The 14,876-nt window shown below is 47.4% G+C and overlaps 5 protein-coding genes across 5 annotated transcripts; 3 read left to right on the forward strand and 2 right to left on the reverse strand.

Moving 5' to 3' along the window:
- Window positions 1-182: 182 nt before the first annotated feature.
- Window positions 183-4,748, forward strand: GLAREA_05021 (uncharacterized protein; the record flags this gene model as incomplete). Its single annotated transcript, XM_008078311.1, has 2 exons — window positions 183-3,548; window positions 3,597-4,748. 2 exons carry the CDS (start codon window positions 183-185, stop codon window positions 4,746-4,748), a joined length of 4,518 nt encoding a protein of 1,505 aa, XP_008076502.1.
- A 1,617-nt stretch (window positions 4,749-6,365) lies between these two features.
- GLAREA_05022 (uncharacterized protein) lies at window positions 6,366-8,239 on the reverse strand (the record flags this gene model as incomplete). The annotated part of the gene is made up of 2 exons (XM_008078312.1): window positions 6,366-8,014; window positions 8,074-8,239. The coding sequence occupies 2 exons, from the start codon at window positions 8,237-8,239 to the stop codon at window positions 6,366-6,368; spliced, it is 1,815 nt and encodes a 604-aa protein (XP_008076503.1).
- A 497-nt stretch (window positions 8,240-8,736) lies between these two features.
- GLAREA_05023 (JAB1/MPN) lies at window positions 8,737-10,484 on the forward strand (the record flags this gene model as incomplete). The annotated part of the gene is made up of 3 exons (XM_008078313.1): window positions 8,737-8,871; window positions 8,929-10,256; window positions 10,310-10,484. The coding sequence occupies 3 exons, from the start codon at window positions 8,737-8,739 to the stop codon at window positions 10,482-10,484; spliced, it is 1,638 nt and encodes a 545-aa protein (XP_008076504.1).
- Window positions 10,485-11,203: 719 nt separating this feature from the next.
- On the reverse strand, window positions 11,204-12,476 carry GLAREA_05024 (Metallo-hydrolase/oxidoreductase; the record flags this gene model as incomplete). Its single annotated transcript, XM_008078314.1, has 7 exons — window positions 11,204-11,323; window positions 11,442-11,492; window positions 11,544-11,654; window positions 11,710-11,766; window positions 11,819-11,978; window positions 12,030-12,161; window positions 12,220-12,476. 7 exons carry the CDS (start codon window positions 12,474-12,476, stop codon window positions 11,204-11,206), a joined length of 888 nt encoding a protein of 295 aa, XP_008076505.1.
- Window positions 12,477-13,204: 728 nt separating this feature from the next.
- GLAREA_05025 (GroES-like protein) lies at window positions 13,205-14,529 on the forward strand (the record flags this gene model as incomplete). Its single annotated transcript, XM_008078315.1, has 4 exons — window positions 13,205-13,312; window positions 13,495-14,002; window positions 14,052-14,367; window positions 14,424-14,529. The coding sequence occupies 4 exons, from the start codon at window positions 13,205-13,207 to the stop codon at window positions 14,527-14,529; spliced, it is 1,038 nt and encodes a 345-aa protein (XP_008076506.1).
- Between the last annotated feature and the right edge of the window lie 347 nt (window positions 14,530-14,876).

Consider the following 14,876-nt stretch of genomic DNA (forward strand, 5'->3'; position numbering starts at 1 on the left):
TCTCTGACGAACTTGAAGCTATTCCCACCGCATCGCTGCTGTGTTTACTCAACCTAGTCCCCTGTCACCAAAGGCCGAGCGCGATTTTATCTCAGCCATCGCCAGTGCGACGACTCCATGTATAGAGCTCTTCGCCCTCTTCAGAAGTACACGAATGCGACGCGTTGAAAATTGTTCTCGTCATGGCCGAGGAAGATGAAGGTCATTCAACAATGTCCATGGTAGAGCCAGGTGAGCGGCCACAGACCGCACGGAAGGACTCGCGCAAGGTACCCGGCGGATTTGGCATCGACGACGTGGACGATCTCTCCCCTACGAAGCAAACCTTTGACGAATCGGGTGTCGAAAACACCAGCTTCAGCGCACAAGATGAGGGTCACCGCAAGCCTTCCCTCGATCCAGCGTCGCTGCCATCACTCCCCGCGCCGACTGATAGCAGTCTCTACTATAACCAAAGCGAGGATGGAGACAAGTTTGAGGAATCTCTAGACGAGACAGCTATGGAACGGCACTTGAACGATGTGGAATCCAGTTTTATGCCAGTACATTCGCCCATCAGCGTGGTGGAACACAAAGGTGCAGACGATACATTTCTGTTCGATGGAGCGCAAGAGAGTCGACCAGTCAGCGAACTACCCGTTGCAAAAACACGAACTTCCGAAGACTTGAGAGAAACTCCTCCTGGCTCACCTCCTTCCTCTCCGAGCAACTATAAAACACCTTTTGCGGGCGATAGCACTTCTTCTGCGAACGAGGAGTCGAGCAATACTACATCTGCCATGGAATCAATGTCGTCTTCGCCCACCGCAGCAGCGGCAGCCAGGACGGTGTCGCGTGCTCTATCCACAGGAAGCGTAGGAACAGCAACGGATGGCCATCCAAAGTCCGCTGAGGAGGCGCATTCAGACTATGAAGAGGACTTTTACCCTACACCAAGAAAGCCCAGCAACAACTCTCTGTTAGGCACTGCAGATATCCCTCTTCGGCATCGTCTTTCGAATGGCAGTATGAACTTAGATGCTGGCAGTACGCCTGGGGGTGCATTACTCAACCGAAAACAATCCTCCAGTAGACCAAAATTCCTTCGAAGTCGACATGCTAGTCAGCACTCCTCGGTCTCGTCTTTCATCACAAATCCAGATTCTCAAGATGGAAGTGAGATAACACTGGGGGCGGATTATGCGCTACAGTCTGGTGGAGCTGTACCTACATCCGGGTTTTCAAGGACCAACAGCATGGGGTTATCAAGAACGATCAGTCTAGGTAGTATTGCATCTGGGATCGAGGATACCTCTGGTAGTATTGAATCGATAAGCCGCGGTGTCGATGGGACTCTGGCGGTTCTTACAGAAGAAGAACAAAATCGAGAACGCAGAACAGTTGAAGATATTTCGCCCCCAGAGACACCCAGAGCCGCGATCAGATCTATTGCTGCACCCACAGACACCATCATCGCTCGACACGTACGCAATGTGCAGGTACCAGAGTCATTGGCCAAAGAATATCGCAACAAGAGCGGTGTACCATCACCAAATAAGCGATCTGGTTTTACGAGTTCTTCGCTTGGCCGTACAGGGAAGAATCTGACGCTCAAAGAACAAAGTAGTACGATTGAGAGATTGTCGAAGGAGAATTTTGATCTCAAGCTGAAGGTTATGTTTCTGAGTGACCGACTGGACAAACTATCAGAAGAAGGTGTTCGTGAGATGATCTCTGAGAATGTAGAATTAAAGACAGGACTTGCTGTGATGCAGCGTGACAACAAAGCTCTGAAACGCAAAGTAAAGGAGTTGGAGAAGCGATTGCAGGACGATGAGGAAAGGCCCAGCACAGCTCGATCAGGAACGTCAACAGGTGACCCAAGTCCAAAATGGTTTGACCAGGAAGGGGCTCAAGAGCGAGAGGAAGAACTCTTGTACCTCCGCGAAAGGGTTGAGGAGTATGTGACTGAAATTGAGAAACTCCGAAATGATAGCATCTCGCGTGAAAACGAGAAACGTCATTTGGCCGAAGTCGTACGATCGATGGGCGAGCGACGGGGGCAAAATATGGACGCCCGAGAGGAAATGGATGTATGGAAAGACATGCTAGAGCAAGAAATGGTACACCGTGAGCAGGCTGATGAAGAAAACAAGACGCTGCGAGAAGAGATATTCAGGCTTAAAACGGAGACCATACCTGCACCTGGCCTAGCTGGGCTTAACCACACGACCAACATCTACAACATCACCAAGAAAAGACAGATTTCGCCCTCACGGCCAAGATCAGTACTTTCTGAAGAACGAGCCGACGACAGGACTGGTGCTTTCAGTGCAGCTAGTACCGTGGTAGAAGATCTTAGACAAAATTGTGAGCAACTGAGGCACGAGAATGCCGAACTTCGGCGGGAAGTTGGAGCACAGACTGCTATGCTTACATCTCGCAATCGCGAAAAAGAGAGGCTTCATCAAGAAATTGAAGACCTAAAAATGCTTCGAAGAGGCGGTGCAGGCTCCGTTGCTGGAGACAGCATCCTTGATCGATCGGCGTCGCGGGCACACGTACGCTCAGCATCTCGATCAAGCGCTGTGACCAGAGTAACGACCATGACAGACGCAGAACGAGAAGACTACGAAAACAAGACCGCAGAGCTTCGGGACCGTATCAATAGTCTTAAAATTCACAACCAAGATCTGCAGCGCGAGCTGGAATCATGTATGGAGGATTTTGAGACCGCTGTGGAGCAGAAAAAGCAGGCTGAAGCCCTCGCCAGTGAAATGCAAGAAGCGTTAGAAACTGCCGAAGCAGACTTGTTAACCATGCAAACTGACAGAGACGAAGCGCTTCAAGGACAGGAAGAGGCCGAAATCATGTTTGAATCGCTCAGGAAAGAAGCCCAAGAAGAGCTCGATGGGTTTGCTGCAGAGGCTGAGGAAGCCCAGACTGAGATCGAGCGACTGCAAGCCGAGTTAGCAGATACAACGGAGAACTTCAATTCTTTGCAGAACGAGATGCGCGAAATGAGTGAAGGCGTTGTCAGACTGGAAGATGAGCATGAGAACCAAACCCGAAGAATCCAGGATCTCGAACACGACCTGGAAGAGGCTAACAGAGAGCTTGAGCAGATGGAAAAGAACCTCGTTGATGTCAATGGCAAGAACCATCGTCTGACAGTCCAGCAAGAGTCGAGTCAGGGTGAGATTGCCTTCCTTCGCGAGGAACAAGATGGCGATAAAATTAAAATTGGTCATCTCGAAGCCGCGAATAGGGCATTTGACCAAGGCCTGCGTGAGGAGCGTGAGCGCGTTCGGGAATTAGAGGAGCGTTTGGCGGCTGAGCGGCATCAAAGAGAGGTCGTTGCAGGCAAGGAGAAACAAGAGGTTCAGCAGTATATCAACGAATTGAACCGAGAAACATCGACTGCGAAAGACGAAATTCGCCGTCTGAAGAAGACTTTGAATTCCAGAGAAGTAGAGGCTGCGGAGTGGAAACTCCGGCTGCAGGAGCTCGAAAACAATTTGAGGGAAGCTTTGGGCGACCTTAATGGTACTAGATCGAGTCTACTGACCGTAAGTTTTCAAACTCTCCTTCGTGGGATTATACTAATATTTTGACAGGGCATCTCCAAACTTCAGAGAGACCTAGAGAAGAATATGCAGGACCTTGATAGGACGAAAGCTTCTCTTAGCGAAAAGGAGCGCCAGATACGGCGGAGTCAAGATCTTCTCGAGACTGCTGCGCTCGAGTCTCGCAAACTTGCTGATATGAATGATAAAGAGAAAGCAGCCCATCGTAACACGATGCACCAGTTTGAAACTTACCAAAAGACCACTCAACACACAAGTCGAACTCTCTCCCAGCAAGAATCCCGTATTCTTGAACTCGAGACTTCACGACAAGCTGATAAAAGGAAAATCTCTACTCTTGAGAACAACTTCAAGGATCAAATGAATGAACGCAACAAGCTCCTTCTAGCGATATGGAATCGTTTAAGTGCGCTTTGCGGATCAGACTGGAGTCACAATAATAGTCTTATTAATGGACGTGCCTTACCATCTCTTGAGGCAGTGTCCACCATGCTTCCTGGGTTCGCGAAAAACCTACTAAGCGCTGTCAAAACTATTGAAGGTCTTATTGGCGATTTCAAGACACGTATCCGCAACATCGAAAAGGATCTTTGGAAAGAATACCAGAGCCTGGAATCCAATCTTGACGTTCGTACAAAGCGTCTCGATCGTTTGGAGACTCTCTCTAGGAGCGCTGTCCCTGGAACCCATAATGATGGCAGAGCGGAACTTACTAAGTTAAGAGATGTCAACAAGACTCTGAAAGCCGAGTTAGCAAGCCTGAGAGCCGCCTATGAAGTCCGCTCGACAGCCTTTGATAACCAAAGTCCTAGTCCATCTGTGCCCACAGGTCCACGAGCTAAAATCAGTGACAGAAGTAGGACTTCTACGCTGACACGTGCTCAATCAGCGTCAGTAACCGAGACGCTCAACCACCACAAATCTAGAAGCGAAAGCACAAGTCTGAGTGTCACGCCGAGCAAAAGCTCAAGTGGAAGCGGCGCCAACGACGATACCTACACCCCTGATCTCCGCTGGCAGATCCGCTTGCAAGAGCTCGAATACAAGCTCAAAGCCGAGCGCGAAGCACGAAAAACCGATCGTTCGAGCGCTAGACAGAGGTTACAAGAGGCGAGTCGCGAGAATGCGGAGTTGGTGGCGGAGGTGGAGCGGAATAAGGTGCGGGCGCAAATGGGACGGTGAGCTTGGAATATGCTTGGTGTTGGGATAGGTGTATGAGTACGTTGTTCGTGCATAGGGATCTTTTTTGGGAAGGGGAGGCGTTTGTATATTGGTGGTTAAGGCATGGTAGGATGGCGTTGAGGGGGGATATGATTTGATGAGTGGGGATTAAAGCATCTTCTTTTTTGGTGGGTGGGATGGGGGTTTGTGTATAGTTTGTTTTTTGGTGGGGGGTTGGGGAATTTGATATATTTCCAGGATTTTATTGTTTGAGATGGACGTGGTGACATGTGCTGCGGCGTCCCAAAGAACTTTTCTCATGAGATATCAGACTTCGTTATTGGACTCGAATCATAGAAATACTACGCCCACGGAATCACTTCCTGATCCGCCGCAATTCAGCATCCAAGCCCTACACCTCTACATATCTCTACCTCAAAAATAAAGTTATATCTAACCATGAAGCTTTCGTACGTTCTAGAGTAAATTACCTGTTTTACCCGGCGAAACCTCACGGTGGAAGAAACAGTGACGAAGTCTCGTGCGTTTAGGGGTTGATCTTGTAACTTATTTACATAGTAGAAGAATTAGTCTTGGGCTAGAATATGGAAATAAAGAAGTGCTCTAAACAAACATGTTCAAGTCAAGTAGATAGGTGGAAGATGGAAACTCGAAGGATATCTCAAATAACGAGCCTAACTTCGTGTCGACACTCGCGTTACTAAACGTACAATTTGGCTTTCTTGGATCTTGACTTCTAGAAAGTATATCGTCTCGAAAACTTTTAAAAAATTTGTAACTTTTTTTCCTTATACCTACGCGTTTATTATAGAAAATTATATCTCCGTTATTAGTTACATTTCTAAGTAATTACAAGGTTACAGCTTTGACGGCCTAAAGTGTATATGTTACTAAAGGTGGGATGGTAAACTAAAGCAGTATATACTAAACCTCATTAACTATTCAGATATTCTGCAGAAAAATGTCAAATCGCGTCAATAGAAAGTGTACGAATCCAAATACTTATTTGGGCGTTAATCTAGCGTAGGTAGTAAGAGGTTTATATATTTAATTATATTTTTTAATATATCTAGATCGTCACATAACAAGCCTACTCTACGAACATAAAGCCTTCGAATTATCAATATAGAGTTAAGTTTACGAAGATATATAAATCTTACTTTATCTAAGACTAGGTTTAAGCCGTAGATAGAGCTTTCTACTACGGGAATTACGACTTTCTAGGGAAAGCTCGACTAAAGTAACCTTTATTTAAGATTTTTATTTTATTTTATAGAAATCTAAGCTACCTACGAGCCTATGCTTATATTATATATAGTTATTTTCTATTTAAATTTACATAGGAGTAATAAAGGGTGCAGCTTTGCTGAATATTAGGTGACGATCTAGATATATTAAAAATCCGATCTAGATTTAGTAAAACCCACATTCAATATCCAGCTATCGTACATGCAACGATCTATAAATCCAAATATTAAAGCCAATTCAAGCTAAACAACCCCCAAAAACAGATATAACGACAAAATATCGTAGCCTCCACGCTGGTAATACATGGTATTCACAAACGCCACTCGTTAAACAATTATACAACATATATATTTCATTTCGTACACGAGCTTAATCGTCATCCACTTTATCTAATACGGAATTGTTGTTTCGAGCGCGAATCTGCTCCAGAGTAGGTCTATAAGGCCATCTCATCCACGCTTCAACAATATCCGCAACATGCTCATGAGTTAAACACCTCGTCCTCATCAATTCTAAATCCGTGTCACCGCCCTTGGTCGGGTCCGAAAGGGAGGGAACCTCTTCGAGCAGGTATTCGTATGCGCCTGGCCAGAGCCTTTCCAGCTCGACTTTGACGGAACTAATCGTGTTTCTAGTTACGTGTGCCATGATATAGTCCACGTACAGGTAGTTCTCGGGATTCTCTTTCAATGCTGGCAAGACCGTCTGAGGTTCGAAATCGAGCAATGCCAAGGGGCGTTGCGGGCAAAATTCTTCTGGTCGTGCTTTCAACGGCTCATACTCCCTTCGGTCATATATGATTCCAGAGGGTTCTATCGTCGAAACTCGGTCAGTGTCAAGCAATCCTGTAGCCATCGAGAGCACTTGACGGTCCGGCACACTTTCGAGATCTTTAATGAATTCCCGCCGGCTGGCTGCTACACGCTCTTTCTTTTTGGTCGCACGTATCCCCTTCGAATGGTGAAGCTCTTTTATCTTAGTGAAGATCTCTCGTTGCCGAGAACGGAGGGTTTCTAGCACCTTGGCTCGTCTTTCGAATGTGTTTCGATGTGTTCGCAGCATGGCTAGCCGTTTGTATTCAGGCGTAAGAGCGCCCTGTATTTTAGGTTTTGATCCGGCCATTTTCGTTTTGGCGACAATCATTTTTGAATGTAGTTTTTCACGTTCCTTTTCAGGCATGGGATATCTTTTGGGGAACTTGCCGGCAGCAAAGCGGGCTTCTAAGTCTGGCAACTCCTTCACGAACCGTTCTGTGTCTTGTTGCCCCTTTTTCATCCGATGATCAGCACCGTGCAAGCCTAATGCATGTCCTAGGAAAAGACTTTCTCGACCAGGCGGTGTCTTCGTTCCGTTGGCTTCCATTCTAAGTATAACCTTCCGAACGCTTTCAAGCTCAAGCCCAAGGTCTCGAGATAGATAAGTAGACGGTACCGTAGAAGATGCCACTTCGGTTATGCGCGAGCAAGCGACAGCCATTGCTAATGAACCTTTTTTCCTACTGTGTACATGCCTCGGCAGGGCGAGAAACCTGTCCTGATCATCTACCCAAGCCAAGATGCGGACTAAGCCGTACTTTTGAAAATAGCTGTGAGTGATAATTGCAGCCATCATCTGATTGATGAACAGATGCGCAATCGACTGGAAGCCCATGAAGGCCCATTTGGGGAAAAATGCGATGTTCATTACCACCAGCATCGTCGGGTTTGGCTCGGAGATGCGTGGATCGTCCTTGTCCAGAACCTTCTGATGCGGGAAGTTCTGTTCATTCAGCACCTTCTCGAGGGATTTGAATAACAGCCCTGATTTCTTCACCCAGACATATTTCGAGTCGGGAGCGTCGAGCAGCGGCTGCAGAAACGGGGTGTAGGCCACCCTCTCCTGCTCCATCAATATATGCTTCCGAGGCTTGAGCAGATCGTGCAGTTTGGACGAGAAGATGGCAGGCCCGGGGTTGATGTCAAGGATGTCGCAGCCCTCATGCTTCAGCAGAGACGGTTTCAGACGTTCGAGGACATCATCTACATCGATTAGTCGAGTCAACAGCAAGAGAAGGGTCACCAACCGCACAGCTCCTTACTGACCACGCTCACTCGCCTGCTCGATCCAATTGCATTCCCGCGTTTGGACAACTTATAGTGGCGTTGTAATGTTTGTAGGACGAGTTCTGTGGGAGCACCAGGGGGAACTCGAGGGGTGACGGCATCCACTGCCAGCTGAGATGCCCTTTGAGCAGCCGTTTTCATCGAGGAGGATCAACGAGTGTGGGTGGAGGCGTAGAGTACAGAATGATCGCAACGTTGACATGGAGAATGGGGAACTAGAGCAAACAGGGACAGCTGGGAGAATTGTTGCAGAGCAATGGGCTCACCGCCCTCAGACCGTTTCCTGGGTCATAGCCCCGATGAGTCGGCGAGGTCCAGGCCAGCGTTAGGAGCTATCGGACCGCAACCCTCCGGTTCCATCAAGGTGTACTTCCACCCCTCAGTGGGGACGCGCAACGGAACTGACATTCACAACACTCCAGGGCTCCCTCCCATCAAGGCAACAGAATAATCTACAACACCAACACGTCGCCACCCCCGATGTGAACCAAACTCTCCCTCTGACGACTCAACATCGTGTGCGAATGGTGTCAATTCCATGACGAGCCGCTCTTGTTGTCCTGAAAGCTCCATCAACCGTTCTCTCCGTCCCTCTTCTCTTGCCGATTACACACGTTCGTCACCTCACCGGCGCAACCATGGCGGCGTCTCCTTTACAGGCGTCTCATCCGATGAGCGCCAAAGAGATCTCGCTCAAGGCTGCCGACTTCCAATTCAACCCCTTCATTGCCTTGAGATATTGGCTGCGAACGGCCGACACGCTGCTCCGCGAGGTATTTCCCTGATGTCTGATCCTGTTCATCGCGCTGCGAGTACTGACTCTGGGACAGGCCCATATCTACGAACGAGAACACAATGACCCCCAAGCATATCTGCTGCTGATGCGCTATGCGAACCTCGTCGCGGAGAAGTTCCCAGAGCACCCCGCCGCTCGTCTGCCGGAAAACCGCCAGGCGATGAAAGCAGCTCAGAGGACCCTGCTAGAGGTTCTAGACCGACTAGAAGTGCTGAAGCCTCGCATCGATATGCGCTATCGTTCGTGGCAGAAGACGCTGGAAAGGAGGAAAGAGGCTGCTGCTGCGTTGGAAGGTGAACGGCCGCCGTCTCGGTCTCGATTGGAGTACGCTGCGTCGGACCCTGCAGTCGCTGGCAACAGCATGACTCTGGCTGCAGCAGAGAATAGCGAGCTGGCAGTGAAGATGGCACATATGGAAATTAGAAGGCGCGATGCTGCACGTCGAGCTTCGCGACACACGGGCGTTTCTGAGGAGGACGAGCAGGAGAGGCGAACGGCCGGTTTATGGGATGACTGGGAAGCGGCACTATCCCAAGATGGCCAGCGCTCTTTGCGCCGTGATGATCAGATGCAATTGAATATGGAAGCGTCTCGGAGGAGGCTCGATGGCTCTCATGACATTCTACCTGAGGGACTCAACACACGACCATCCAAAGCGCCCCCTCGCACTGCCAGGCCAGATCAGAGATCCGTTGATAGGAATGATCGGCAAAGAAATGGTCATAGCGAGTATCGTTATCCCTCTATTGCAAAGTCGCAACCATTTACATATGATGAGGATTCTTACAACACCAGAGCTCGTTCCAATTCTCCAAGACGGGTCCTTTTACCCCCTAAGCCACCAAAAGAAAAGCTGGAAAGTTCAGGTTCCTCAATTCAACCACCTCGAAAACCAAACAAATCGCTAGCTGAATCTGTGGATTCGCCAGGGGTATCAGCCTCTACCGATCCTTCCTCGTTCACATTTAGACCATCCGCGTACCTGGAGAACGGCAATCCCCTTCGAACGGTTTTTCTACCGCCAACTCTTCGTAGTGAGTTCCTTGCTCATGCCGCGCCAAACACACGAAGAAACTTGGAGACCTGTGGTATGTTGTGCGGGACTTTGATCTCTAATGCACTTTTCATATCAAAGGTTGTGATTCCAGAGCAAGAAAGTACCAGTGACACCTGCGACACCATCAACGAGAGTGCCTTTTTTGATTACTGTGCCGCTGAAGATCTCATGGTGTTGGGCTGGATTCATACTCATCCTACGCAGACCTGCTTCTTGAGTAGTCGAGATCTGCATACGCATAGTGGATATCAGATTATGATGCCAGAAAGTATTGCGATCGTGTGCGCTCCAAGTAAAAATCCATCGTAAGTCCTCATAGTCCGAACTTATACCTTCAAGAATACTAACATCGACGTAGATGGGGTGTTTTCCGTCTGACTGACCCACCTGGCATGCAATCCGTTTTAAACTGTCGTAAAACAGGCCTCTTTCATCCTCACGATGAAGCCAATGTTTACACGGATGCTCTCCGACCTGGACACGTCTGTGAAGCCGAGGGCATGGAGTTTAGTGTAGTTGACTTGAGACCTTGAGGCTGAGGTCGAATCTGTTATTTTAAAATCAAGATATCATAAATTGCTTTGCTTTCTAGCGTTGGCGTTGGACTGGTTTAGAAGGTGCATATGAGCGTTGCATTTAGAATTCATTATATTATTGGCTGAGAATCTGCGGTTTAAGGGGTATGTGTTGAGATTTAGAATGTGAAATACGATGATACGAATGTCTAATGTCCGAGTTTAGTTCATCATGATTCGTGTTGAAAGGTCCAGTCCAAGTGACTACTGTGCTATTCAACTCTGTCTTCGCGAATTTCAGTGATGGAATATCACATAATCGTTTTCGACTCGAAAGTTTTCGGACTTTCTTCAACTACGATTTCGTAAAGACGTGATGTAGACTTAGGCCTCTAGAATTGTGATTCAGAATCCGGTGCCTTGGGTTGGCAGTGCTGACGTCGCTAGCACCTGTTGTAGAGTAAGAAGATGAAATTAGACCTACTTAGGCAGAAGTTGTGTGTTCAGTCGCGTTCAAACCGCACTTCGAAGGCTTACAGGCAACAGGCTGCGAGATCTCGTCATTAAAGCCATTTAGTTTTCTTCTTTCGTTCCAGTGTTTATGAATCAAAGTATACATGATTTACTCTCACGTTTTCCCGTCCTCACAAGCATGAAGTTATACAGTTTTGTATTACAGCTTACATACAAACCCCTATAAACACACATCTTCTTCGCACATGATCGCAACACACAGCTTAACTCAGGTAATCCTTAATCTCACTCTGCAGCTGCAAGAATGTTTCTTTGTCGTGGCCTGGGATGACGCGGCCTTTGGTTGTGGATTCTAGTCTTTTGAGGCGTTGAGTGGATTGAAACTATTTTGAGTTAGTAAATGCGTAGTTTTACTTTTGCTCTGGGGGGTTTAGGTTGTGATGTAGGAAGATTTGTTCAGATTTAATGGGATAATTGTGGTTGAAGGATATTGAGACTTACCCAGGCAGGATGATCACGAGCGAGCCAGCCTTGAGGGATACCGTCTCTCCACTGTTTTGTGTCAGCTTGAATCTCGAAGCAGGTGGGGAGAGAGATGCTTACGTTCTCGATAACGTGACAGTGATCACTGATGAAGAAGAATGTTCCGCTGTTCGGGAGATTAAGTTGCATGCCCACAAGTCCATCTGTATGACCTGGGAGATGATGCAGTGTCTAAATCTAATCAGTCTACTGCTATTGAAAGCGTATAAGTTGGAATGATACTCACAATACCCTGACAAAAGTCCACAGTCCGATCATCAAATGTTTTCCAATTCAAACTCAACTATCCAAAACATTAGCAAAAATCTCCAGGTCATCATTGAGGAGAACCTTACATCCATATAATGTTTCAAATAAACACCCTCATCCGCCCCCGTAGCCACAGACCAAAACGCCGATCTCAACTCCTTATCATGCACCCAGATCTCGACATCCTTACGGTCCATGAATTGATCAAGACCGCCTGCGTGATCAAGATGCATGTGTCCCAAGATACTATTTCCAATTAAGCATCCCAAAATATGAGAAGAGGAGGGGAGTGCTTACATCTTCTTAATATCCTCAAGTTTATGACCCGTAGCCTCGATTGCAGCTTTGAGTTCATGTTGCGGCTCATACCTTATCCTCGAAAATACGTCCGCGACTTGAGGGCCCCAGACTTCGGGGTAGTCTTTGCCACTTCACATCATCAAATTAGCAATCCTCATCTCTCATCTCTGTCATAGTGCGAACATACCATCCCGTCTCCCAAAGAATACAACCCTCATGGGGATGATCAATCAACACACAATAAATCGGCAACTCCCTCCTCTTATTCACAAACTTCTCGCCAGCTGTACTCATCAACGAAGTATTTCCCCCGCGCACCACGAAACCCTCGTCACATTCGAGCCAGCCGCACTCGAGGAGGTACGCTTTAGTGCCTTCGGGACAGACGTTTGCTACGTGTGATGCTATGGCGCCTGCGGCGATTTGATTTTGCATTGCTGACATGATCGCTTACTCTGATTCTAGAGAGCCAATTCAATATTGTGAGATTTTTGATAAGAGAGGTTGTGATATTGTGAAAGTACGTCAAGATGCTGGACACCCCGCACCAGAGTCGTAGTACGGCTTTCACTCGGTATGTGAGCTAAGTGGCATATGTGCTATGCATTGAATGGACGTACGGAGCTGCGGGTTAACCATATTTGATTAGTTTGTGTTGGGGTGATTTCTAATCCTAATTTGGTGGCATGCTACAAGTCTATGTAGCGTACTGTAGCGTTACCACTTCAACCGCGTTCTTGGGATTTCCCCGTTACGGTCGTTACGAGAGTTGGCCGACGATGGACCTGAAAGCATATTGATATTCGGGTTTTATGATGTAGAATCGAGTTCTACGAATCTATAGAAAATATCCCACACGTAATATCCCTGCAGAAACATGACGTTATTAACAATCTTTGACTTGTTCGGACTGCACTTACTTGTGGATATGCTTTCGAGTGGAAGTACACATGCGGGGAAAACGAAGCGAAAAGCGGTCCGCTTCCACATAACTACCCCGCATCACCCGGCTTCAACTTGATTTGAACAACAAGCCATTGATATACCTTCATAGACACCTCGGTCTTGTCTTGTAATAAAATCATTGATTCTCTTTGAAAATATTCTTTGAACCGTTTGCAGGGAAAACATATCTGAACCAGTATTTTCATTTCAACTAAATTCTTGTCATCATGTCAAAATCCACCATGAAAGCAGTTGTATTCAAGGGGAAGCTGAATGTAAGAATCGAAGACCGGCCGATACCCAAGATAATCGACGATACCGATATCATCGTCAAAGTACGATACTCAGCATTATGCGGAAGGTGAGACAATAAAGGAAGTGCTTTGCGAGGTTTTCGCTAAACCAAGATATCAGCGAACTACATGTCTTCCGAGGTCACCAACCAAGTAAAACAGACTTCATTATGGTCATTCAGCCATCTTTCCGTTACTCACTGGACATTACTAACACAACACAGGGCCACGAGACAACAGGAGAGGTGGTCGAACTTGGATCCTCTGTAAAAAACCACAAAAAGGGTGACGTAGTGGTAATGCCTTTCACGGTGTCATGTGGCGAATGTTTCTACTGTCAACGCGGATTCTCCTCTCGTTGCGAAAAAAGTCTGCTTTTCGGTTGCCCGCTTTTGGATGGTGGTCAGGCCGAATTCATGAGAGTTCCTCTGGCGGACGCCACGGCTGTGAAGGCGCCTGAGGGAATTGAAGAGAAGAAGTTGGTGCTAATGGCTGATATTTTTCCTACCGGATATTTTGCAGCGGCGAACGCGTTTAGGGAGTTTGATGAGGACACAATCAAACAGAGCGTGGTTGTACTTATTGGATGTGGACCGGTTGGGTTGTGTGCCTTGATCAATGCTTTGGAGTATGGGCCCAAGGCCGTAATCGCTGTTGACCGTGTAGATAGTCGATTGGAGTTGGCGAAAAAGTTAGGAGCCGAACCATTCAATGACCAAACGAACAAAGAAGGTAAGGAGCAAGTTTGTCGATGAGAAAGTCATGATCTGACTTGAAATAGGCCTCGAGGCGAGAGTGAAGGAACTTACCGATGGGAGAGGCGCCGATACCATTATTGAAGGTGTTGGTCATGCGGATGCTTTGAAGACTGGCTTTGATCTCCTCAGGCCATGGGGTAATATCTCAAGTTTCGGTGTCCATAATGAGGCTATCCCTTGGTCGGGAAATCAAGCATACGGCAAGAATCTAAGAATCCAAATGGGCCGATGTCCTGTTCGAAGTACACATCTGTGCGATTGCATTAAGGCTTTGCTAACCAAAGCAGGTATTTTCCCCGAAGCGTTGGAAATGCTAAAGAAGAAGCAGCATCTGCTAGAGTAAGTTCACCTCCCACTGTTGGTCAAGGCGATCTACTTACTGATTCCCTCTTTAGTTTCATGACGGAGAAAATCATGCCAATGAGCCAAGCTGTTGAGGGATATGAAATATTCAATAGCATGAAGGTGCAAAAGGTTATCTTTGAAGCAGAGCATAATTGAGCGGGTTTATGTACCGTAGTCGTGTAGCTTTGTAGCATAGTAGGAGAATTCGATAGTGCAATGGAGGCTCTTTTCTAGGCAAATGCGACTCATTGGCTCAACTTCTGTCAAACACTGAATTGGTAGACGCCGACGACTCGGAAAGATATCGTCGTGACTATAGTGTGCTTAGAAGTATCGCCACGCGAAGGAAGCAACTGAGATGGCGAAGGACGTTGGGTACGGGAAGTTTCTCATGGCAGGAGAACATTCCAAGGTCGTGGAGGATAACGGAAGCCCTGCTGGTCGTATGCCGTCGGTCCAAGTCTAGGAAGTTGGAGTGCCTGCGAGAGTGCGATAGAGAGAGG

The sequence above is a fragment of the Glarea lozoyensis genome (genome assembly GCF_000409485.1).
Source record: "Glarea lozoyensis ATCC 20868 chromosome Unknown GLAREA10, whole genome shotgun sequence".
In the NCBI taxonomy this organism is placed as follows: Eukaryota; Fungi; Ascomycota; class Leotiomycetes; order Helotiales; family Helotiaceae; genus Glarea; species Glarea lozoyensis.